Genomic DNA, 24,137 nt, shown 5'->3' with positions numbered 1-24,137 from the left:
AAGACACTTCAGTCGCTTAAAGTGTAAACAATCAGAAGCAAGATGATATTTTATGTTATTCTAAGTTTTATAACATTGTTGGGAACGAGTCCTTGGTAATTATGGGAAAATTTACTGTAAGGAGTTGTTTAAGTTTTCCAGATTTCTAGGAGATTTAACTTTTTTTTAAATGTTGGAGCTTTTCTTCTATCTACTTTTGCATAAAATAATGCCCATAGAGGTCAATTTCTTAGGAGTAAAGGTCAAAATTTTTATCTGTTGCAGTTTATTCTGCTAGTCCATGAATGGGGTTACAGTGAATCCAACTATGAATGTCTTTCAAGTTTTTGATAGCTCTAACAATAGTGTTGTAAGTTTCAAATAAAAGTGTAATTCATTGCAGAATCCTGTAAGCGGTTTTTTTTTTTTTCCTCTTTTAATCGGTTAAAGGCTTATTTTAAAAGTGGGGAAGTAATTTTAAGAAATTGACAGTAAATAGGCAGTTTTCTTATTATGTGAAATCAAGTTAATTTACAGGCCCTAATTCCAACCAAAATATTTCCTGTTCTGGTAATAAGCCAGCCCAGTTGCACTGCTTGATGATCACCATACAAACTAGTGCCATTCATGCTTTTGTGCGATTGATTGCCTTACAGATGATTGTTGCCAGTCAGTCAGAAAATGGACAGGTGCTGCATGTCATTCCTTCGGCCCAGCCAGGAATGGCCCAAGTGATTATTCCTCAAGGTCAGCTTCTCGATGTGACCAGCACGCAGGGTGAGTTTAACCTGTGGGACTTGAGGGTGCGTGTTCCTGTGACTAAGCCTATCCTGCGTGATCTTTTTCTAAGAACCTTGTCTGTATGTGTTTCCTTTAGTTAGTCAGTTATAAGACAAAAATAAATACGTAGTGAATCTCCTTTCCAAATATGAATCTGACACTCCACACACCACGTTTTTCTGTTGGGCAAAAGCCTTATGAAATAAGAGCTGTTATGCTTACTTTAGGTATGTGATGGGTAAATTGAGATATCAAGCACAAAGCTACTTCTGGCCCTATTTACCATTAATAAGGATATTTGTGCTGAGTCAGACAGCTGTACTATCAGCTTCAAATTTTCACTGTTAGTTTACTTAATTTTGAGTGAAGTAGTAAATTCATGTAATGCAGACAGAAGAATTAATGTTCTTCTGAGACTGGTGGTATTGATGTATCTTCTGTGAAACCAGGAATGAAGTACCTAGGTAGAAATTAGTAATGAAGCGACATTTTCTTCACTGGGAACTAAGTTTTCTCCCTCAATGCGTTACCTGTCATGTTTTACGTATGTGGTGAGATGCACAACTGGGAGGATGACTTTTAAGCTTTTCTCTAGAGAATGGACGTACTGGAACCTGAAAGCATTTATTATTTATCTGCAAGCCTTGCTGGGTGGCAAAACGCTGTGTACTAGTTTATGTTCACAAAATAAGACTGAGAACTAGGTTATTGCATTTTGTTAAACTCTTCAAGGTTTTTAAAAAAATTTTTGCATTTTCTATATAAAATTCTCAAAATCTGAGCAAATTCTCAAAATCTGAGTGTTAGTTAAGTGCTCTTGTGGAATGAGAGCTCAAAGGTAAGAGTAGAGTCCTGATGCTGGGTGGATACAGAAAAGAGTTGGGATTCAAGTCACAATCCAGCCTTTTCATGTACAGTTGGAATATGGTTTCATGACCTTGCATTGAAAGGCTGGCGGCTACCATAATGCTCGTCCTTCCCTCCCTCTCCACCTGCTCTTGCAGGGCTAAAAAGACTGTTTGGTTCCAGTGTAGTCTTACATGATTTTAAGCTGACTGTGAGCCTTCTGTTAATAAAGAATTGCTGCTACTTTTTGTAGGCAGTAAGTTGCAATGCTGAATAGTATTTTTGTATTTCCATTCTTCATCCTACATGGGGCTCCTTGCTTGCAAACAGCTTAGTTTCACAGTATTTGAATATATGTTCTGCAACCGTGCTACAGGGTTTTTTGTGTTTTTTTTTTTTTTTTTTTTTTCTAGAGACTTACTGTGTAAAAGACTTTGCAGTTATTTGATCTTTAAAGGACAGTTAGGAAGACTTGTCAGTGGTTTACTATGGAGATTAAAGGGGAAGGAGAATGGACTGTCAGCCCTTGAGTTTCACTTGCTTGCAGGTGGTGGCAATGCATGAAATGGCACAGGCTTGAGAGTAGACCTTAGTTTCTTAAGGGCACGTCTGTGCAGAAGGAACCAGTGCTCTCAGCTTTGAGCCAGAATGGTGTTACTCTGAGGTGCGCACTTATGAATCTTCTGGCAGAAGCTTTACAGTGGAGTGATTTCTGTACTGAGTCAATAGTTTATCACTCTCTCTCACAATGGGTAAAGAAACTTCCATAATCAAAGGGAAAAAATCCTGCCTCTAAAGAGAGGTCCCTCTTCTTTATGTTGAGACCAAAGTATCAAATGTCTCCTTTCAGTTTTCCATTATGTTTTTGTTTAACTATACACACAGGCTTCAATCTAACAGTATTTTTTGGCTTATGGAATTCTCCCTGTTATCAAGAAAGACTAAAACATTTGTTCAAACAGCATGTCAGATTCAATTACAAGAGGCCTGTGTTTTCTTGTTTAGGTGTTCTTTTCTGAGTACAAAGCAGTATCATAATCTCCTTTTTTTTTTTTTTTTTTCTTTGTAAAAGCAACCAGTGTGTGATTTGCAGCTGAACAAAATAGTTGGATAATCCTATATGGATTTGTGGAAATGTTAAGTAGAGTAATTTACAGGTTCTTCTGATTATTTGATTTGTTGTAGAAGGATTCATTAGCAGTAACGTGGTTATTGAAATCCTTGAGTACAAACAACCTTATCAAGTATATCTTCATATGTGTGCCTAGAATTTGAGTATTGATTCACAACTATTAAACTACTTTATCATATAGACATCTTATGTCGTATGTCAAAATGCTTGCTTTTCCAACACATGAAGTTTAATCATAGTCTGTCATTCCCCATTCTGAGTTCAACTATTAACCAGGAGGATGTTTTGTTTTTGCAAAGATGTTTCAGAAGAGAAATGTGGTGATGGGAACTTGCAGACTGTGGCGGTGGCTGCTATAGCAGACAGTGCAAGCAGTTACATTCTACATCCACAGGCGTCTCTCACCGTATCAAGGAAGACAACCACCAGGTAGGTCAGGAGTTAAAAGGATGAGCAATTAGTTTGATCTACTGTTAGTACTGCCTTTTTTCTTGCAGTTTGTTTTTGCAATGATTATCACAAAATTACCATAGAATAGAGGTTATGAACCCTTAGTATTAGTGAACGATCTGTAGCTAACTGTGTTTGTAGGCAGCTTTTGTATGTGCCAGAGCAGTGGAAAAAGCAATTTAAAGTACACATATTCCAGAGACAGCTGGATAGATTCTGACCAGAGCGATACATGGGCATTTAAAGTAACACAGTGCAAATTTCAGTAATTACTCCAAATAGACACTCATACTGCCAACCAAGAATTGAAAGTGATCCAGTGAAGGAACTACAGGGAAAGTTGAAGTTTGAGGGAGCAGAGTTTCTTGTATAAGTATATTAAAGCTATATAAACCATCCTCCCACAAGAAGGGTTGATTGAGATTAATATTTTAGAGATTTCAATAGTTGGCATTAACAATCTGAACAATAGTTGACATTTAGTTAACCATTAACAATAGTTGACATTAAATCTTTGTTCTCTGAATAACTTCTTCAGCTTCTTTTGCTAAAGTATGAGAAAGTAGCTGCTAACAGTGTGTTTCTGTGGAACGTGTAGACAGGCAGATTGATAACAAAGTTTCTAAAATTAAAATAGTTGTTATGTTTTTCTTCTCTTGATATCCACCTGATTCTGTCCCTGTGCTAAGTAATGCCTACTATTTTAATTCCTGAATGCTCTGGGATTCTTTTTTGCTTAAAAAAAAACCCAACCCAAACCAAACCAAACAACAACAACAAAATAATAAAAGACATTTGTTCTGTGGATTGTGGGCTGGCTTTGCATTGATTTTATGCTCTTTTGAAATCGAGACGTGGAAGAGATTAGAATAATCTCACTACAGCACAAGTTATATATATGTTCAAGAAACATTTAAAGTGAAGAGAAACAGTTTGTGAATGGATTTTGTGAACAGAGTCTGTACGTGTTTGAAAAATAATCCTGGAAAGGAGACATTTACATGGACAGGAGGTGATGCACTTGAGTTTTGTAATAATGAACATCAAGTAAGCATTGTTTCTGCCTCAGGTTTTAGGAAATGGAGAAACTACATACTTAAAATAGTTATTGGAGCTGGTTTTCAGTAATTTAAATTATACTAAAATGTGCAGCATTTAGTAAGTGTTTGATATTGGTTTTAATTTTAACAATGGAATAGAATACAGGGAAAACGAACCCCAGGTTTTTAAGGCAAGTTGATACAATATCTATAGTTTGATCATATGCTGTAGGGTTATATATAACGCACTGATTTGATGTGTTACCTGTAGTTTAGATTAAATTGCTGCTTTCTAGCTGTCTGTGTAGACTTTTACTGTTATTTTTTTTTTCAGAGTAGTGGAAGATTCCTTTCCCATCCCTCTGCAGCCATTGCCGCCAAATACGCCTGCATGGGCACGCCGTCTCAGGAACTGTGAGGTGGGCTGCAAAGAATTCTGACTTGATGTTTTATCATCTAGGTCCAAGATATTGATCCTATTCCATGAAAGGAATTATGTTGATAGTTGCAGAAGCTGTGTTCAAGCTTCCTGGTATTATGAAATAGTACTGGTACTAGCTGGTACTACTAGCACGTTTAAACACATCAAATGCTGTGGGATCCCTTCCTTTTTTGGGAATACTAGAATAGCTGTCTGTTAACAGTTCCTGAAGTAAAAAATGTGCTTCTGAAATCTCGATGCCATACAGTGCTGGGAAAAGCCACTGATCCACACTGTGTGCCATGTTAGAATTCACTCTTGAATTACAGTGCAAGCTCTGCTGTCTTCTGCTGAGCAACCTGGGGTTTTGTTGCCCTTAGTGATCCATTAAATAAAGAATAAAACCGTGTTTGTATAGCCTAAGTCTGCAACAGTTCATATTAGTTTATGTTGTCAGTTAGAAGTCAAAATCCACGTGACTCGCCAGGGTCAAGTCTGGGACTTAACAGAGCACCTTAATGTCAATGTTTTACAAAAGATTTCTATTTTAGGTATTCTTACGGATTATTTTTTTTCTTTATACCAGTATGGTTGCCTATGCTTGGTTTCTCTTTTGTTAAAAAATGCTCTGTCTTTATTCCCTGTGATGGCTTTTGACCTAAACAGAACTCTCTCTTTATTTGCATATTGTTAGTCTGCAGAACTATCCTGATGACTGGGATGATATCAACAGCTAGAATGCATCATAAATCACTTAAAAGGAAGGGAGGGGAGATGGGAAGATTCTTGATCATCTACCTCTTCCTCCTGCTACCAGACTGTAACTGATAGATGTTTATTTTACTTTCTCTTAATACTTTTTAAAGGAAAACTCATACTCTCTATAGCTGGTTCACCTCTTTAGATATCCCTACCTTTCGAGGTTTTTTCTATTGACTTGGCCACTGATAAGTGGAAACTGCAGTTGCAGGGACTTAGAAATGGAATGTCTTTCTGTATCCACTTAGAAATAATTTTTAAATTAACTAAATGTATTAATCTATTCTCTTTGTTATATGACATTTATTTCGTATAAACGGTCAGAAAATTAATAATGCTAATTCTTCCATGGTGGAGATACTGTTTTCACAGAATAAAGGAGTCACTTCATTCAAATGGATAGTTAGTTGCTAAAAGTCCGGTAAGATGTATAGCCCCTGTTACTGTGCTTTTAGCACTATGGCACATACTTTCCTGTCTTAACGTCGATGTAGCATATCTGAATCATTTATTATTGGGTTCATTTTATAGGAGGACTTGTATTATGGCTTGCTTGGTCTATCTGAATCTATTACAAGAAATTTCACCTGCTGTGTTTAAAATTCACAGCAGCAGCATTTATAGTAGAGTTCTTATTTTTAAAGAAAAGAAAACCAAAATACTGTGTGTTTGAATGTGTTCTGAGAATATAAACATCTGCCTGTGCTGTTCAGCAGAACTGTTTCCTGTATACACTAATCCTCCCTATTCCTTTAAAAAAATATTTTGTTGCTGTTCGCCCTGCAGAGTCAGCCCATACAAGGAGGAATAACCCAAATTCTCTTCCTCCTTGTGTGTTATCAGCAGAGTTGCTTTGCTGAGTTTGTCAGTTGCACAGTGTAAATCAGCTGGAGACTGCTAGGATGCACGTGCCTTTTCATGGACAGACTAGACACAATAGGATTTTGAGGTGTCATTTATTTTCCAGGTGTCACTGTCTTGCAGAATGTTTTGTTACCAGGATAGAAGGGTCCAACTGGAATTTGGAGATCTAGTAGAGGTGCAGATAAATGTGGCAACTCACAATTACACTCTTTCAGTCACTTGCCAAAATAGAAACAAGCAGCGCTGAAGTCTGTGTGAATTTCGCAGAAGATGCTAGCAGGTGAAGCCATGGCATGGCCTCTGTACGTGCTCCCAATCTGTTAGAAGTAACTTAACTGAAAAGTAAAATTACTGAAAAGAAAATTGGTTATGTTTTACCTCAAACCAGGACAGAATCGTGTATCCTAGGGAGCTGGCCAAGACTGAATTCCAAAGGGCAGTGACTCCTCTGGCTGTTAGTACTGCAGGCAAACGCAGAGCAGTAGAAGCTGCAGCTGTCCAAAATTAGCACTAAGCTCTGTGTTTGGCGTTGATTCCCTGACTGCCTTGAAATGTTCAGCTTACACTTGCTGTGCCTAGACAGTGTAATGCCTCTGGTATCCTGCTGCTAGTTCACTCAAGGAAAACTGCAGTCTTGATGTGTGTGCCTCAGTGTAAGCTTTTATGTACACTTGCTGAGATGAGGCCAGGGGAGAGAGCAGGAATTGCTCCTGTTTTTTGGCTTGAAGCTTGGCTAGAGTTAAAGGGTTGGAAAGTGTCAGATTACTTCAGGGTAATTACATTGTTAATAAAAAGTAGATTTTTAAATTAAACAAAAAAAAAAAAGCTACTTTCTATAACTGACTTAATTTTCGGTAGTCTGATTGGAATGCGTTTCCAGCATGTATCAGCATACTGAAATAGAGTGTAATTAAAAACTGCGTTAATTAATCATCTGTACAAAGCTAAGTTCATTTATTTGTGTGGTGCAGATGGTCTCATTTGTCCATTTGTTCCTACTTGAGACGCTCCTAGAGAGCAAGAATCCTTTGGGCTGTGTGATTTTTCTTCTCATTCTCCCCTCCCACCAATTTTGGGAAAATGATCTATCTTGTGTAGAAGTAAAGCCAGAATAGGAGACAGTGCCTTGACTGTTATCACTGCTTTTCTGGCACAACGGTTTTATCAGTCTTCTCTCCTCTCCCTAGAATAAGGTCAATGACCTATTTTTAGTGACAGGTATAAGATGTGGAAAGAAAAATGCTGGCCACGCAGTATTCACTGTGTGGAGTGGTACTGTAATCCCTCTTGCAAAAGGGGGCATCCCAGGTTTCCTGTAAAGAAGGTACTTCTCAGGCTGCTTTGCTTCGCCTGGATTTTTCAGATCAAGTTTTGGACAGAAATGTTATTTTTAATTTCTATCTGAACAATTGCAAGCTTCTCTTTCTCACCATAGCTTTGTGAGTGCAGCCTACGTAGACTTTCTTAACTGCTGGAGCAGTGCAGTGAGCTGCTGAAGTGCAGGCAGCTGGTATCTCAGAATGACTTGTGCAACTGGTGCATACGTAACGCTCTGCTTTTGGCCTTGCACTGGCAGCAACACTGTGCTGGCCCAGTTCACTCACAAGGTGTGCATTTGTTCTTTGTTGACTTTAGGTCTTGCTATCCACAGACATTTTGTTTGTCTTGGGCGACTACGAGGCAGGTTTTATGCAACCGTCACTAAAATATTTGTGCAATAATAATTTTGGAGAGACACTGTTGCTGCTTTTGTTGTCAGTAATATTTAAACATCTGGCTGCTCTGTCATTGAAGGTGGCAAAATAGATCCATTAGACTTTAGTACTTATTTACCATACATTTGCCCCACAGATATGCTGTAAGGTGGAGTTGGCAATCTACCCTGGGTATGTTAGTTCCAGCTGCTTGGTCAGCCTGATCCTGAGCTGCATATGAACAGAAGTGAGCATGGCATTCCGAATTCGTATGGGAAGCTTTTTGCTGTCCCAGTGCTTTCACCGCTTGCTGGCTGGCCCTGATAGACCAGCACCGAACCAGCTGTGATGGCTCTGAGTAGCTGAACAGCTGTCACAGGGGATATTGCAAAGTCAGCAAGTTGTTTGTGCTTTTTTTTTTTTCTTTTAATTTTCTTTTTTTACTTTGAGTCAGGTTAGATACCATTTTTCTGGAGTTGCCCAGAGCTTAGCAGAGTTCATTGAAACCATTATCAGTTTGCACATGGCAAATCTGATGTATTATGTTTCTGTGTAATGTTGAGAATCAAGAGTGCCTTGAAGATTGGGAGGAGTATTATGTGAGACATTGAATTCAAAGTTAGTGTGCTGAGTGAGTGAGGTGGTTACTGGTGATACAAGCAGGTGTATTCTGCTCCAGCTCAGTTCAACGTGTGTGTTGAAGTAAATGCATAAACTTTTAGTGCTTCAGAGGCTCTCTGTGGGAGTCAAGTGAAAATGTTCACCTAAGATGGATTTGTCCAAGAGGTTACTACAACTGAAGTGTGTGATGGAGGAGACAACAGGAGTGAAGTTGTCCTATGGAAATCAGAGTTGGCAGTAACTGTAATCTTTTCAGGGGTCCTTGGTATATTTAGGGTCTTGGAGGGCCAACAAACTCCTGACCTTGGTGAGCACTGCTCTGGTGTTAGATGCTGTGGTAAATCTATTTGTGACGATACTAGTGTGTGTGTGGGGGAAAACACATGAAATGCCAAAAATCTGAGTCTGTGTCCTCATCTGCCAGAGTCCCTGACTGCTTTCATTTTCTTGTGTAATGTTCAGCAGTCAGCTGGGTGAATAATCATATTATTTCACCTCCTTTCCATGCAGAAAATTGGGGACTCGTACCGCGGCTATTGTGTGAGCGAGGCAGAATTAGAGAGTGTTCTAACGCTACACAAGCAGCAAACACAAAGTGTGTGGGGGACGCGCCAGTCTCCAAGCCCAGCCAAACCCGCCACACGGTTGATGTGGAAATCTCAGTATGTCCCATATGATGGGATCCCCTTTGTCAATGCAGGTAACTAACTTTTCTTTTAATAACTGCTTTCAAAATTTCAACATCAGTTGCCAACTGGCCATAAAGAAGGATCTTTATGGTGTTCCTTAGTGTTGATAAAGTTAAGGCACAAACATGAAGAAGAGCGGGTTGGGTGACACAGTCTGAAGGAGCCTGTTTCTCTGAAACCACAGGCTTATGTTTTGTTGTGATTAATTCCTTTTGTTCTTTAGAAATAAATTAGCTGAGTGCCATTTGGTTGGGGTTCTTGTGATGAGATCTTTTAGATGGAGGGCCCATCTGCTCTATCAGGATGTGAGAGTTCTCATAAGGGTAAGAGCTTGTTTGAGTATTCTTGCCTAACTTGGAGATCCTTTGAAGAGTTTGTTCCACAGAAGCCAATAAACTATTTATATGGCACCCTTTAAAAAAAAAATTAAAAAGCAAAATGAAAATCAACATATCTCAGACAGATTTAAAAAAAAAAAGAGTGCAGACTTCACAGCTTGGTAATTACATACTTAGCTTAAGCCACGCGTATGTGAAATTACCGAGAGTTCATTCGGATATGAAATGAACAGGTTTTAATTGTTACACAGAGATCATGAATAACCGGAATGTAGGTTATGTGCTTGGTTTTTCTTTTTTTTTTTTTTCCTGAAAGTAAGTGAAAAAGTGAAATATCAGCACCAGTTTTAAAGCTTCAGCTGTAAACTGTGAGGTATAAGAAAGCTAAGAACAAAGCCAAAACAATTTACACTTATTTTTTCCGCAAAATGCATATGAGACATCTTTAGTTTCCTGTAAGATCTGCCTCATAAATGAGTTGCTCCACAGTAAGATATTTAGAGTAAAAATACAGGTAGATTTTTTTTTTTCTTTAAAGTGTTGTAGACTAATAGAGGCTCAGATAATTAAGTTGTAATATTTTTGTTTCGCTCAGATCCCCAAACAGGCATTATGTATGTTTCTTACACATTTAGATTTAGTTTATAACTCCTCTGTGAAATTCATTGAAATCCTTTACACCTGTAGAGCGGAGGCTGTTAAATATGATTTGCTGAAGTGCAGTTTAAATCCCAGGTAACTGAATTCTAAACTGTGCAGGACAAAATTGTTGTTCTTGAGGAATTTATCCCTTCTGCATAAGTGGAACCAATCTTTAATACCTTCACTGCTGTGCTTCAGCTGTGGGAAAATAGAAAGAAGCTGGGTAGCTCTGGGTAGAACACGCACTAATCATCAAAATCTTGATTGTTATTTTTAATAAGAATTTTGGATAGTTGATACTTCTGTAAAACAAGGGCCCCATCAAGTTGCTTTTGAGAGTCATATTAGCAAGGACTAGTTTAAAGCTGTTGAAATCTTTTCAATCCTAAAACTTTGATTTTAATTTTGTTTTTAAAAAAGAGATGAGCTATCTGTATGTTGTTCATCATTCTGTTTTAAAATTCCTATTTCTTTATTTGCATTGATTTTTTAAAAAAATTTTTAATTTTTTTTTTTTTAATGTCACACTCTAATGCAATAAATCATTGGGTATCTTATGGAAACACCTTGTGTTGCTGTTGTGATACTTAAAAGGTTTTGGTTATGTCACTTGTGGTATAGGCAGCTTCTTGCCTTCATACTGGAGTGTATGAATTATAAATAAAAGATAACGAAACCTAATGTGGAAGAAATTTGGAAGAAGTTCCTTTCTGGACCACTTTAATACTATGCCCGTTACGCCTTTTGTTAGAGGTCTGACTGGAAGTCACTTACTTCAAGTTAAGAGCTAAGCAATATTTGGTTAAGCCCGTCTGGTTTTGTGTGTGTATGCCACGCTGAAACAGTGTTATTTAACAGATAAGATAGGTCAGACTTGCAAATAAGAACTTATGGGACAGCATGGTCTGAAGTATTGATTTAAGACAGGAGGCTGGAAGTAGCTGCAGAGCTTTGATTTCAGCTGTGTTTTTTCTTGGTTATTTTGGGGATTCTGCTTCTCTTATGTTTATTACCGGCATTGTGCTCCTTTGGTAACTTTCAAGGCTGCTTATCTTGTAACATATTGGTGTTCACCAGGGCAGAATGCAATAGCTTGCCTTCATATATATTGCAGGAGCGTTGTGAAGTGTAATAAGTTTGGGAAATGCTTTGAAAATGCTCTGTGTTCCTTACATGCTGTGAGAGAAGCATTTGCACTGTATTTGAATGGTTACTGCACTTGTGTTCTGCCTTCTGAAGAGTCTGATGGTAAACAGAAATAACTGTTCTGGAACTCTCATCTTTTCTGTAGTTACTGTGTTACTGTAAGGGCTTCAGTGGTTGCTTGAATAAATAGAGTGCATTACTTCTGTTCCCAGGAAGCAGAGCCATTGTAATGGAGTGCCAATACGGGCCAAGGAGGAAAGGGTTCCAGCCCAAAAAAGCTGGTGAGCAGGAAAGCGCCTCTGGCCATCTGTACAAAGCTACTTGTCCAGCAAGGTAAGAACGGTTTGTAAAGCTCAGCATCCTAAGAAAGCGTTCTTTCTGTGAGCCTTAACAGAGCAGTGTTTGGAGGTGGTAGCTGATAGGCACCGTAGCTCTTAGCTTCATTTCCGTGATAACTTGAGGTTGATATTCATTTAGAGGGAAGGAGGAAATGCTGTCCTGTTAAACTGAATAAGGCTGAGATTTGATAGATTACCTGGATGCAAAGTAGCAGTACATCAGGGTATGAAATACAAGTGGGAATCATTCTCTACCTGAGCATTAGTTAGTTATGGTGATCACCATTTTTAGTCACATTTGTTTTTCCTTCAGGCTTTTGATTGCACTCATATCATCAATCACTCTAATTTTGCAGATGTCCTATTTGCTGAAGGAGTTATAGTTCTTCCTGTTCTTTGGGGACTTTCTCCTTATCCGACACTAATGTTTTTTTTTCCTTGTCCTTGAGCATTCAGTTTTGTTGAGTTCACTGAGTGCTTGTTCAGTTTTTATTGAGCTAAGAGTGTGTTTACCTGGGCAGTTGCAGCTAGGTATGTATGTGCTCAGTTCTGGCTTCAAGCTGGGTGAACTACAGCCTGTTCAGCAATGGTGATGTGCTTTTACTATACTGAGGGGCAGATTTTTGCTGAGGTGCAAAATCACTCTGGCTGAGTGGCTTTCAGACTGGAACAGAAGTGTGTCTATCTGTATCTGTCTGCATCCGTCTCTGTTGATGTGTCCTACAGTTCTGTTAGAGGCTCCTCACCCCCTGCAACATTCTGCTTGAAATTTTTCTATACTAATATCTGATACGAAGTAGGTGGGGTTTTTGCCATCCCCCCTGAGGGCAAAGTGTACTGAAGGAGAATTTATTTTTTTTTTTATTCCCCCTGTACCTTGGAAGGATCTATATTAAAAAGGTTCAAAAGTTTCTGGAATACAGAGTTCCTACTGACCCTAAAATTGACAAGAAAATAATAAGAATGGAGCAGGAGAAAGCATTCAACATGCTGAAGAAGAACTTGATAGATGCTGGCGGTGTCCTCAGGTGAAACTTCCACTTTCTTCTTTATCTTAGCAAATGAAGCAAAAAAGAACAATAATTTGCTTGGTTTGCTTTATTTTTTACTTAGTCACCTTATTAAGAATCTTGCTTAGTATCAGTAGTAAAAAATCCCACAGTGTCAGTAAGACTTCTGTGGCTCTGGCCTATTTAGTTTGGTAAATGTGTTAAGCACCAAGCTGTGGAACTTCAGCAGATGTTTTCATGCAGGGCACAGATAGAAATAGTTGTTGTATTTGGGGGGGGTGGGTGTGGTTTATTTTGCCTTGAAAGATGTGAGGGCCCTGAGCTCTAAAAGGCAATATTTTCCAGCTCGGGGGCTGTAAAAATTTAAGTCACTCTAACTAGGTTGTTTGTGATTGTCAGATTGTTCCACCAAGAGACTAATTTTTTTCCTTTGCTTGAGAATTGGGTGTAGAAACTCATTTCTTCTTTGCAGGTGGTATGTACAGTTACCCACTCAGCAAGCCCACCAATACCATGAAATGGAAACGTCCTGCCTCCCTTCTTCACCATCCCATTTTTCTGTGTCTTCTCCTGAGGAGGAGGAGGAAGCTGTTAGGGATGAGAACTGTACTCTGCCTTCCCGACTTCATCCTCAAGTGGCAGACAAGATCCGAGAACTGGTGTCTCAGGGAATAGAGCAGGTCTATGCAGTGAGGAAGCAACTAAGGTACAGAGCTGTCTGGCATGATCTCAGTCTGTAGTGCTATATCTACTTTTGCATTTGATTAATTTGGTTTGCAGCTAAATGGCAGTGATGATGCATTACTGAATATATTTCCCATGTGTCATAAGAATCTGTTTTTCCCAGCTTTTGTCTTCTCTTTTCATTTTGTTATAGGTAGCCACTAAGAGCTGCTGTCTTCTTTAAAGTTAGTTGAATAACTGGGGATTTTTAATTCCAAACTCTGTAGCACATGCACAAAGAACTGGGTCAGAAGATCACATAGCTTGCTCTTGTCTTTTCATTGCAACAAGGGGAGGGAAAAGGTAGCAGTGTCTATAACAGAGGGAAATAGCATAATGTATTTTAAATACGCATGTTTTAATATCCTTTAACATGTGACAGAAAGTATGTGGAAAGAGAATTATTCAAGCCTGATGAAGTGCCAGAAAGACATAACCTGTCCTTCTTCCCCACTGTGAATGATATCAAGAACCACATTCATGAAGTGCAGAAATCCCTGAGGAATGGCGATATGGTGTATAATTCAGAAAGTATCCCAGCAACGGTACGTTGGCCTCTGTGTTTCTTTTTGATTTTGAGTTAAATACTGGAAATCTTATTTTTCATTTTTACCACTTAGCTGTATTTCATCCAAAATTCTCTATGATTTCCAGCAGCAATATTTTCACTGGAATCTCTGGATGAGCAAGATTGGATTAAATGTGAATAAAACCTTCTGACCTTATTCAGTATTTCTCATCAGCGTTAGATTGCTATTAGTTGATAAATTATACAGTACTAGCACTTCAGGATGACTGCATGAACTGGAACCCATGTGGTGTAGAAAAATTGGCACGCATCAGAAAATTTTATTCATGGCTTTGTCATTGTCTGTGTTTTGGAGAAGTTACTACAACTTTTCTGTATCTGAAAAATGGGGGTGAAGAATGTCTCAGGTGCAGCCTAAATTAGGGCTTGCAAAATATTTTGAATGTGTAAATATTAATAAGTATAAGTGAAGTAAGCATGAAGTAGCTACTTCAGAATGCTCAGTAGCTCAATAAACGTTGTTCCTTAATTTTCTTCCACCTATTGAGTAATAAGGGATGCACAGTGATCCTAGGTTTCCCAGTTATGAGGCTGACTGATAAGGAATTGCTGACTTAAAATCAGCTTTTACAAACTGTACTGTTAAATCATGCTGTGTCGTCAGTCTTTTCCCTCTCCCTACACTGTTCTTGGCCCAGGTGAGTGGCTGATACTTATTAATTAGCCAAATAGTTTGCCTTTTCTATTTTAAAGTCTTTGAACTGTCATGAGCAGACTTTACCCTTCCTGGTGTAATGCATGTTAAAAAATCTTTTACAGTATTTTTTTTTTTTTTTAAACCAAGATCTTCCAAAATGCATAGTTATAAGAAAGAGTAGTTTTAGACATTGTTTTCCTATGGGTTCTGTATTGAGCCTATGTTCCTCTATTAGACAACCTTGTACCCTTTCTGAAAACTGAGGTCTTTTTTCTTTCAGCTGCAGTGGACTACAGACAGTGGGAACGTTCTCACAGAAACAGTGACTGTTACGTTTGCATCGCCACCTTCAGATGGTAGGACTGCATTAATAACTTAGCTGTCTCCAAATGCGATTTGTTTTATTAGCTATGTCACAGAAGTTCAGTTTCCTTCCAGAGAGGTTGCTGTTATGTTCTGTCACTCAGCTGAACTTAAGAAGGATTATTTTGGTATGTCTGTTTTGGCATACTTTTTTAAAACTATTTAACTGCATTTGTGGAAAGATACACATAGTTGTGATGGGGTTGACAGAAGTATGAAAATTATAAATTTGGCTTTTATTCAGCATCCGCAAGCAACTGAAGATTTTAACGGGATGGTTATGTGGAAAGAGCATTTTGCCTTGGATGAAGGTGCTAATAATGCCTTTGCAGACAGAATTAAATTCCTGAACAGATATATCTGTCAGGGCACGCAATACCCAGGAGCCAGCTGGGTACTTGAGTTCCCTGATGGTTTGTGCTTCACACGTAATTAAACATCTTGTTAAGAAGGACTTGGATGCATATTGGGATTCCTGCTTCTCACAAAGTCATCGGCTTGATGAGTTCCACTGCTAGGATCAGGCCCTGAACAACGAACGCTGTATTTCTGTAGTCAGAACTGAGCGCACTCTTTTCCATTTTTCTTAATGCTTAGAATAGAAATAGAAACACAGGTGTTTAGTGGCAGCAGTGCTGTGAGATGTGTTTCTTCAGTTCTTTATTAATGTGTGAAGCCAAAGCAACATCTCTTCCCAGTCATTGCTGAGCCACCTAACAAAGTATAACTTCCTCCCGCTCTGCTGCAAAGACAGAGTGTGGATTTCTGTAAAAACTTGGTTTTATGTGTTCGTGGTCAAAGGTCTAGTTTTTTTGAAAACACTAGTTACACGATTTTTCCTTTGTTGAAAGTGGGTTCCTGCTACTATTACTTTGACTTCAAAACATGTACTAAAACAGAATACAGTTTGTAACTAGATCTACTTGTTACCCACATAGTTAGGATTACACATAGGCTGAGATGCTCTGCTGAATCATGGTGGCTGATAATAAATTTAAAATGAGATTATTCTGCCCTTTTCCCCAGGTTACAAGGATATTTTGTCTAGTGTGACACCAAAACAACTTTCCTGCATGTTTGTGGATGCTTTCCCCATCCCTTGTTTAATACGTTTGATACGAAAGTCATCAGAAAAGTTGTTGGCTTTTAGCAGGGATATGATTGCAGCAAGGTGGAAGAGCCTCATTTGTTTGCGTACATTAAGATAATGCTGCAGACTTCTTAGATGTTTTTAATCCCAGTGGCACTGCCAGCTTGTTTCCTCATTTAAGTGGAACATAGTGGTGTGTACTTTTTGTTCCAGACAACTGATAGAGAAGTCTACAGGGACCAAAGAGGCACTGCCACAGTTGTCAGATTTAAAGATTTACTCATGTCAACAGTTATCCTCCACTGTGGTTCTTGCCTGAAGAAGTCCTGATGTGTTTGGGTTTCTTTCCTCTTTAGCCCCTGTCACCCCTTGATCTCTCTCTTATCTTTGTTGTAGCAGGAAAAAACCTACCCCGAGCTTTGGCTCACTATGTGATTTCTCCTAAATGACTTGGTGAACCTGATTTACACGGAGCAGTTTCATGTACATCAATGCATTTACAGTTAATAAAAAAGCCAATGTTTGGCTTTATTTTGTTTGGGATTTTTTTTAACTATTATTTCAGCTATTACTGCAGTAGATCAATTTGAACTGAAAAGCATCACGTACACTTGATGCAAGTAGGGTAAGAATTTCAGTGTTGACCACTGTCAGAGGACAAGAGGTAAATTTTCAGGCTCAACTTGAATAGTGTCCCTCTTTTTTTAAGGAAGTGTTGTTTTTTTAAGGGGGGAAAAAAAAGGAATTTGCAATATGAGCAGACTTACTGTCCGTAAGCCTCTGTGTCTATGTTAACATTTCCATTACTATGCTTTTATGGAGAGACACAGAGTAGTTGTGCCTTCAACAGCTGTGATAGAGCTCAGCAGGGATGACTTCTGGTATGAAATGTCTGAATGCTGGAAAAGGTTTGGGAAGACCAGTTCTTGTTTTCTTTTTCTTTCACAGATAATTTTCTAAGGCAGAGTAGCCTATCAGATATGTGAACTTTAACCCAGTGACCTACTGAGTTTTAAAGGAAGCTAGAGAATTGGATTTGGTTAGTTTTCTGCACATGTACACCAATTCAGTGAATATAAGCAGATATTCTAATTTTGGTATATCTTGTCTCCACTTAAATATGCGGGTATGTGTTTGTACACATTGCAAAGACACGTTTGTAATTATTACAAGTCTAAGCAACAAAAGAAGCCTGACTGAAAAAATCAGCTCTCATTAATGTATGTGAAGTGGTAGCAAGGAAGAACAACACTGACTTTTCAAACTACTGTTTGTGTACATTTTTTTTTCATTTCAGCTTGTACTGAATGGGGACAAATTTACATTTAAGAAATTAAACAATAACAGAACTAAACCCAGCTGTTTGTTTACTTGTTGTGCAGAACTCCATATCTCCATGCAATATAGCTTTAGCTTTCTCTCTTCTCTCCTAGGTGTAAGAATCACTGTAACTATCAAACTTTTGCATCTTCTATGAAGTATAATGTCAAGTGAGATAAAGTACCCAGGTTTTTTAATTTTTATTTTAGGCCAGTATGGCCTAAATGGTGACACTTTTAAACTTCCAGCATTCATATTGAATGCCCATGCAGTGTAACGAGTTGGGTAGATGAGGAACTTTATTCCTAGGCATGTTGGTGTAGAATACAATCTAAGGAAAGAATTACCATCTCTTCCTGCATGTGAATACTCGCATAGGCATGCAGGATCTCTGTGTAGTATTAAAAAGAGCCTAAATATTTGAAGTAGTTGTGTTCAAGGAGATTTATAGAGTGTATCTTGTGGTCAGTTACAATAAAGAGAGTTTGCAAATCCGTATATATGTTGAAAAACGTATCTCCGCTCACTTAGACTGATGGAAGCTTTTGTATGATTTCCTGCTAGAAAGCTTTTTGTGGTTGACTATTTTCATGTTTTTTCCATTCACCAAGCTAATCTACATGCACAGGGCTCTTCTTTTACAGTTACAGCAATGAAACTGTGAAATAAGAGGCTGAGCAATGTCTACTTGTGTCTGGATAAATCTTATCCAAAATGTTCTGGGTGGCTCAAACAGGAAATGGAATAGTCCCATAGGAAGTTTCCTTGCAGAAATTGCTACCAGTGAATCTCCATTTTTACAAGTCTTCAGGAAATTAAGTCTGTCATGCTTGCATTAAATAAGAATTTTGAGGATATGATATAATATGTAGGCTGAAAGCCCTCCAGATAAATGGAATTTTGGTGTGATATTGTGTAGAAGTTATCCTAATTCCACAAAGATGTTTGGAAGAGGGTGGTGAGACTTAGATGATTTCCTGTGTAGTTTTTTATTTTGGAAGACAACACTTTTGATGCCTGTCTGTTATTGAGCCCTTACTGAGGTGTTTGTATTGTCAAATTATTTGATTGCTGCTTTGGTAGAAATGTCTCAGCTTTTATGTTAAACTAGAAGTTCAAAGCACAGGGTAGGTTGCAATTACTTTGCTTTCCAAAATGGATTTATTGGTGCTTCTTTTTTTACTCTGAACAGGCACATACATTCTTCCTACAGTATTGTCTTTTTCTCATACCCAGCCTTTTTTCTTTAGCATCCAAGGTCTTCTGCAAAGAGAACGACATATATGTAATACACGTCTTCTACATGTCTATATTGAGATTGAGGGAGTTTGTTCAGTTTGCAGGGGAGGCTTTTAAATGGGAAGAAATTTGTCATAACTGTCTGCTTCCTCTCTGTGGCACTGTAGGGAGCTCAGCAGGGGAGTCAGTCGTCACCAAAGCAGAATCCAACCAGAGCGGGGAGTCCTTGCTACCAGAAACAGCACAGCTGTTGTCTTCACTCTCTTCGCTTCAGCCCAAGATATTTGCACAACTTCAGGTACAATCAAGTCCTTTACAGAACGTCAAACGTTCTGCGCTGGGAATGCTGAAGGCGAGCTGAGAATAGCAAGTTCCCTCCCAGCCAATGATCCCAAACACTGGCTAGGTAACACTGATTTTGAAATAGCGGTCAACTCTTACTTTGGCCTCTCTTGCATGTCACACTTAGCACATAGCTGTGGTGCAGGGGATCCCATTACCACTTTGGACACTTTGAAGTTAGAGTCTCTTGTGAAGGAAAACCAAGAAGTTCAAGATAGTGGGCTTCTGCCTCAAACCAAGCACCTACTCATTTTCCAAGTAGTCCAGTAATTTCATAATGAAAATATTGCAAAACTGAGGGAAGATAAGTCAGTCGGTCTTACTCCTTTTAAATCCTCCTCCAGCCTCTTAAAGTATGTTAAAATCCTAAAAGTGCTCCCAGCTCAGATCTGTAAACTTCCAGGTTGAAAGGCTGAAGAGCAGGGATAAGAATGTCATGCTAAAAGAGCTTCTTCTAAAGTTCATCTGCCTTCAAAGCTGGCTCTCTTAGCCTTCTTGCCTAACTACTTCTTTTAAAAGCTGCTTTCATACTTCCCGAACCCCAATGAAACGCATGATCCCTTCTCTAGAAATACAGTCTGCAGTGAAGTGCTGTTCTACTTACTGTTTCCCCTCTCTTTATGAAGACAGCCTGGGTCCATCTCACTGTCTTTTTTTAAAGCAGGATGCTTAGGTTTTAATGCCCACCTCTTGTGGGAATGGGCAGTATTGGGGAATGATTTGAAACTGAATATCAATCCCAAATTGGACCTTTGTGGTCATTAAGTAGTCTTCTAGATGCTGCTGGATACCATTGTCCTAATTGTTTTCTAATACAACTTTAGCCTAGGGTTGCTGGGATTGACTGTTCCAAAGAGATGATGTGTAGAAAGTCAGAAGCTATCCAGTTCCATCAGTGCAAAGTACGTGCCATTAAATGCAAATTCCTCCTACTGCAAATACTGATATGTTAGTACTTCTGCCTTCTCTTTCACAGGGATTACAGCTGCAGTCAACTTTTACCTCCACAAATGGATCAACAGCCCTGATAGCTGTAAATAACCATTCCCCTCCCAGCCCTGCAAGTCTCCTGGATTCCATAGGGAGTGCAATAAGCAACCATTCTGTAGTACTTAGTCAGGGACACGGTCTGCAAGCAGGTGCTGGCCTAACAGAGCATAGCGCTGCTGCCTCTGCTTTTGGGACTCTGCCTGGCTCTGATCAGAGCCTGGTCGCCATGGGCCAGTTGGTAGCAGTTGGAGGGGTAGATGACTCCAGAAGCCTAGAAGGAGGAGTCCGTCAGATTCTTCTGGGAGATGTACAGACTATTCCAGTACGGATTGTGGACAGCCATCCAGCACTTAGTAAGTTGCAGTCTTCCCAGTAGTATGTAGATATAGAAAACATGGTGGATTTTGTTCTGTGTGTCTTGAAGAAAGGAGAGAAATGTGTTAATAATAGTGAATGCCTGCTGATTCTAATTAGTTTTTCCTGGGAGAACATGCAGACTAAAAAAAAAAAAACCAAAAAAAAACAACAAAAAACTCCAAACCCAAAACAAACAAAAAAAAAACCCAACCCCCCGAAAAAACTCCTGAAGTTAGTTTTTGCTGTAAAAAGATGACTTCTTAGTTAAACTGCTTATCACTTTCTTTGACCAAATACCAACTTATTTGATGAAAACAATACTTTTGCCAAAAATCCTAATATTTAGCTAAAATTATGATCTTCAAAATAATTTTTAAAAAGAAAAATAAGAATATAAAATAACCAATATTGTATCTAGTTAGGATTCTTCGGAAAGAAATGTGGGTTTTTTTGTGACTTCTTTGTTTGCACCATCCCAGCAGATGTCTGAATTTTTTTAATAACTTCTACTAGGATCCTGTAGTCATCAATATACTTTAGCAGTGATCAGTTGGAGTTGTATGTAATTGCTTGGAATTTCAACTTTAGGTTTGAAAATACTTTTTAAAAAAAATACAATAAACACCATAAAAAACTTTCTGTCAAAATAGCAGACTCCTTAAAACCATTGTTATCAAATATAGATACAGTCTTTGAATTCTCAACCGTGGAACCTGATTGAGAATGAAAGCTTGCATTCTAAAAGAATGATTTCTAATTCTTGGTGAAGAAAACCTATTAGATATGGAGCATATGTAGATCAGTGCAACATATCCTTTTGACTTTCTGGAGAGGCTGAAATGTTACCTGTGCAATGCTTTATTATTTCTATATTATCTTTTCTTGTCATCTATGACTTCTAAAAAGACAACTCTTGAGTAGGTTTGCAAGAACATTTATGTAAGGATGTGCTAGACCATAGCCTACCCCTTCATAATGCCATAGCAATAATTACCTCCATATGTCCTGATGACTTTTGCAGGTCAGCAAAATGTAATTTGTACTAAATTCTGTAGTATTCTGAAAATGGAAATATAAGATTAGATGAAGAAATAAAAAGAAAATAGAGCGTACATGAGGAAATATACTGAAATTCATATGTGTTAAAGTAGTATTGGGATATTTTACTGTGGCAGTATTGTCAATATTAAATTTAAGGGGTTTTCTGCCTGCTGTACTCAAACATTTGTATAACTGGTTGTTTTCCCTTTTATAATTGAATTTGACTTATCTCCTGAGAAATTCTATTTTCATTCAGGATGAAAGAATTTCAGAGAGGTTATCAAATGCACCTCCTCCATTTAGCTGTTTAACCCATTAGGTGTTGATGCCTCTCAAATTTTTGTAAGTGATGAATGTTGTAAGGGAATTTTTAAAGAAATACTATTTTACACAAAAAAGAAATGTAGTCAAATGTAAAATTCTATAACTGCAAAGACTAAACTCACTGTTCCTTTGGGATTTCCTTTTTTTTCTGCTCAAGGGCTCAGTCTATCATCACCAGCTTGAATTTGGCAACTCTGAGAATATTGGTGCCATTCCTAAGTTATGTGGAAGAATTGCCTGTAAAATGAACAGATGCTTTTTCTTTTACAGAGGCAAGTTCTTTGTCTGGATAGGATGACAAAAAACAGTATAGACTGAAGCTCTCTAACATTATTTGCTCTTATTTGGAGGAAACACCATATACTTGAACTTAGCAGTTCAGGCAGTGTGTATTTCAAGATATTTTTTTCTCCTGTGTGTGTGCATATGCTCACGCACAGGCGTGCTTGGTTAAAATTATCCTGTACGTTCTGGATTTTCTCTTGTTCAAGTGCTATCTTCAGAATAAGCTATTTCCTGCTGAAAATGTATGTACAGTCATTGAGAAGGAGCCAATCATGCCCAAATTGTAAGTCATTCTCTAAATCAACATGGTGTAGAGTTATTTTTTTCACCACTTGCAATGTCTTATAGCACAGGAGATGACATAACTGGCTGTCAAACTAAATGGCAGTTAACTTCACAAATGCCTTACCTATTAGCCTGAGTTCCTGAAATATTTCTTTTAAATACATACAGTTATTGGGGCTGAAGTGTTATCAGTGGAGTGTGAACTTCAATGTTTTATTTTTTTAATTTTTTTTTTTAAGCTGAAGAAAATACAGAGGGTGTGAGCCAAGTTAAACAAGAGCCAAGAGAAAAAGCATTGTCTACGGAGCCAGATAAAATCAGAGACTGCCATAGTTCCTCTCCTATTTAAATCTGTGAAGCCTGGAAGGATTTTTCAAATCGGAGAACTCTAAATGTCTTGGAAGGAAAGGCAGGTGCTCTCAAAGTAATGCCATTCTTCTTAAATTGTATTGTGACATTCAGACTAGGAATATTTTATACAAGCTCTGACATACAGCTGTTTTGATTTATGACTGATGTGGCTCCCTGCCAATTCCAGGTCATTCACTTGCCCTGTGGAAAACAACCTCTCTCTTCTATTTCAAGTTTTGAATAATTTGGATGCTATCTAAATGGCCCATTTTGGTTGACGTTTCTGAAGGTCTTCCACAATTTAATTCCTTAGCTTTAGAATGTGGATCAGAATGCTGGTTTTGCTTTTCTCCTTGAGACCCTCGACTGTTACGGCACTACAGAGACCACAGAATCTGCCAGTTCCAAGATCACAGAATCCAATAGCAAAGTGTATCAATACAGCAATGTTTTTGTGACAAAATGAAGGTCCAAGATGCTAAATTTTGAAGTGATGAAGGACATGGATGCTTAAGAAAATGCAACTTTGACCTGATCATAATGTTAATGGTGTGAAGATCAAGGAGAGGAGAAAGGTGAGGTTGCCAGGTGAATGTAAGGCTGTATGATAAAGAAAAGTGTCTGAATTGTAATGGTGAATGTTTTCAACTTCGACATCTTTAAACTTATGTTCTGGCTTTATAATGAGGTTCATTGGTGCATGCAGCCTTTGCAGTGGTACTGTATTAGCAGTTGGTCATAACAACTACAAGCAGGAGTCTTGTCTCATGCAAAATGATTGATGCAGCCTGTCTACATTTTGCTTTATGCACTTACGCTGTCAGCTCAGATAAATATGATTTAACCTGCTGCTATTTGTGATGTAGGGCTTATGGATACATTACTAACAAAGAAAGGCCCAGAAAAACAAAGCAAGTAGTAGAAATCCAAGCATTATGTGCAAGTGTGCTGTCACCATAACATTCAGAAAACAAACTCATCTTTTTCGGCAGTGGCAGATTTAAAGTGGTCCGTTTTACTTAAAGTAATTACCAGGAATCTTTAAAATAAACTGAATATGATAAAAGATACAAAAATCTTTTAGCAATATTTAAGACAAAGCCATAATAAGTGACAAGCACTGAGTTGGGTAATCTGTGACAGACTTGTTTCTTTAAGAAAAAAAGTACACCTACAAATATCTTGGAATCCCTTTAAAGCAGTAAATGAAATTAAACTGATGCCAATGTAAATATCAAGTTAAACAATTACATTATTTGCTTTAGATGTTGAATTCTTAGAGCCCCATTCAGAGTATTTTGTATACAGCAAAATTTGCAGTTCTGTTATTAGTTGCTACTAAGTGGTTGAGAACTTGATCATAAAATTAGATAATTTTGCTGCATGCTGTACAAGAATGCAATCTGAGGACTTTCTCTTCTTCAGATTTAAAAAAAAAAACACACAAAAAAG

At 38.1% G+C, this 24,137-nt stretch overlaps 1 protein-coding gene across 1 annotated transcript; it reads left to right on the top strand.

Annotated features, from left to right (window-relative positions):
* Positions 1-635: 635 nt before the first annotated feature.
* CARF (calcium responsive transcription factor) lies at positions 636-22,859 on the top strand (the record flags this gene model as incomplete). Its single annotated transcript, XM_082484622.1, has 12 exons — positions 636-756; positions 3,037-3,166; positions 4,562-4,646; positions 9,097-9,286; positions 11,614-11,734; positions 12,624-12,767; positions 13,222-13,455; positions 13,855-14,017; positions 14,979-15,054; positions 18,878-19,008; positions 20,029-20,395; positions 22,574-22,859. 12 exons carry the CDS (start codon positions 636-638, stop codon positions 22,681-22,683), a joined length of 1,872 nt encoding a protein of 623 aa, XP_082340748.1. The 3' UTR covers positions 22,684-22,859.
* Between the last annotated feature and the right edge of the window lie 1,278 nt (positions 22,860-24,137).

This window comes from Vanellus vanellus, assembly GCF_965231255.1.
Source record: "Vanellus vanellus genome assembly, chromosome: 5".
Taxonomy (NCBI): domain Eukaryota; kingdom Metazoa; phylum Chordata; class Aves; order Charadriiformes; family Charadriidae; genus Vanellus; species Vanellus vanellus.
Note: the sequence above shows the minus strand (reverse complement) of the source record. Positions and strands in the feature narration are given on the sequence as shown.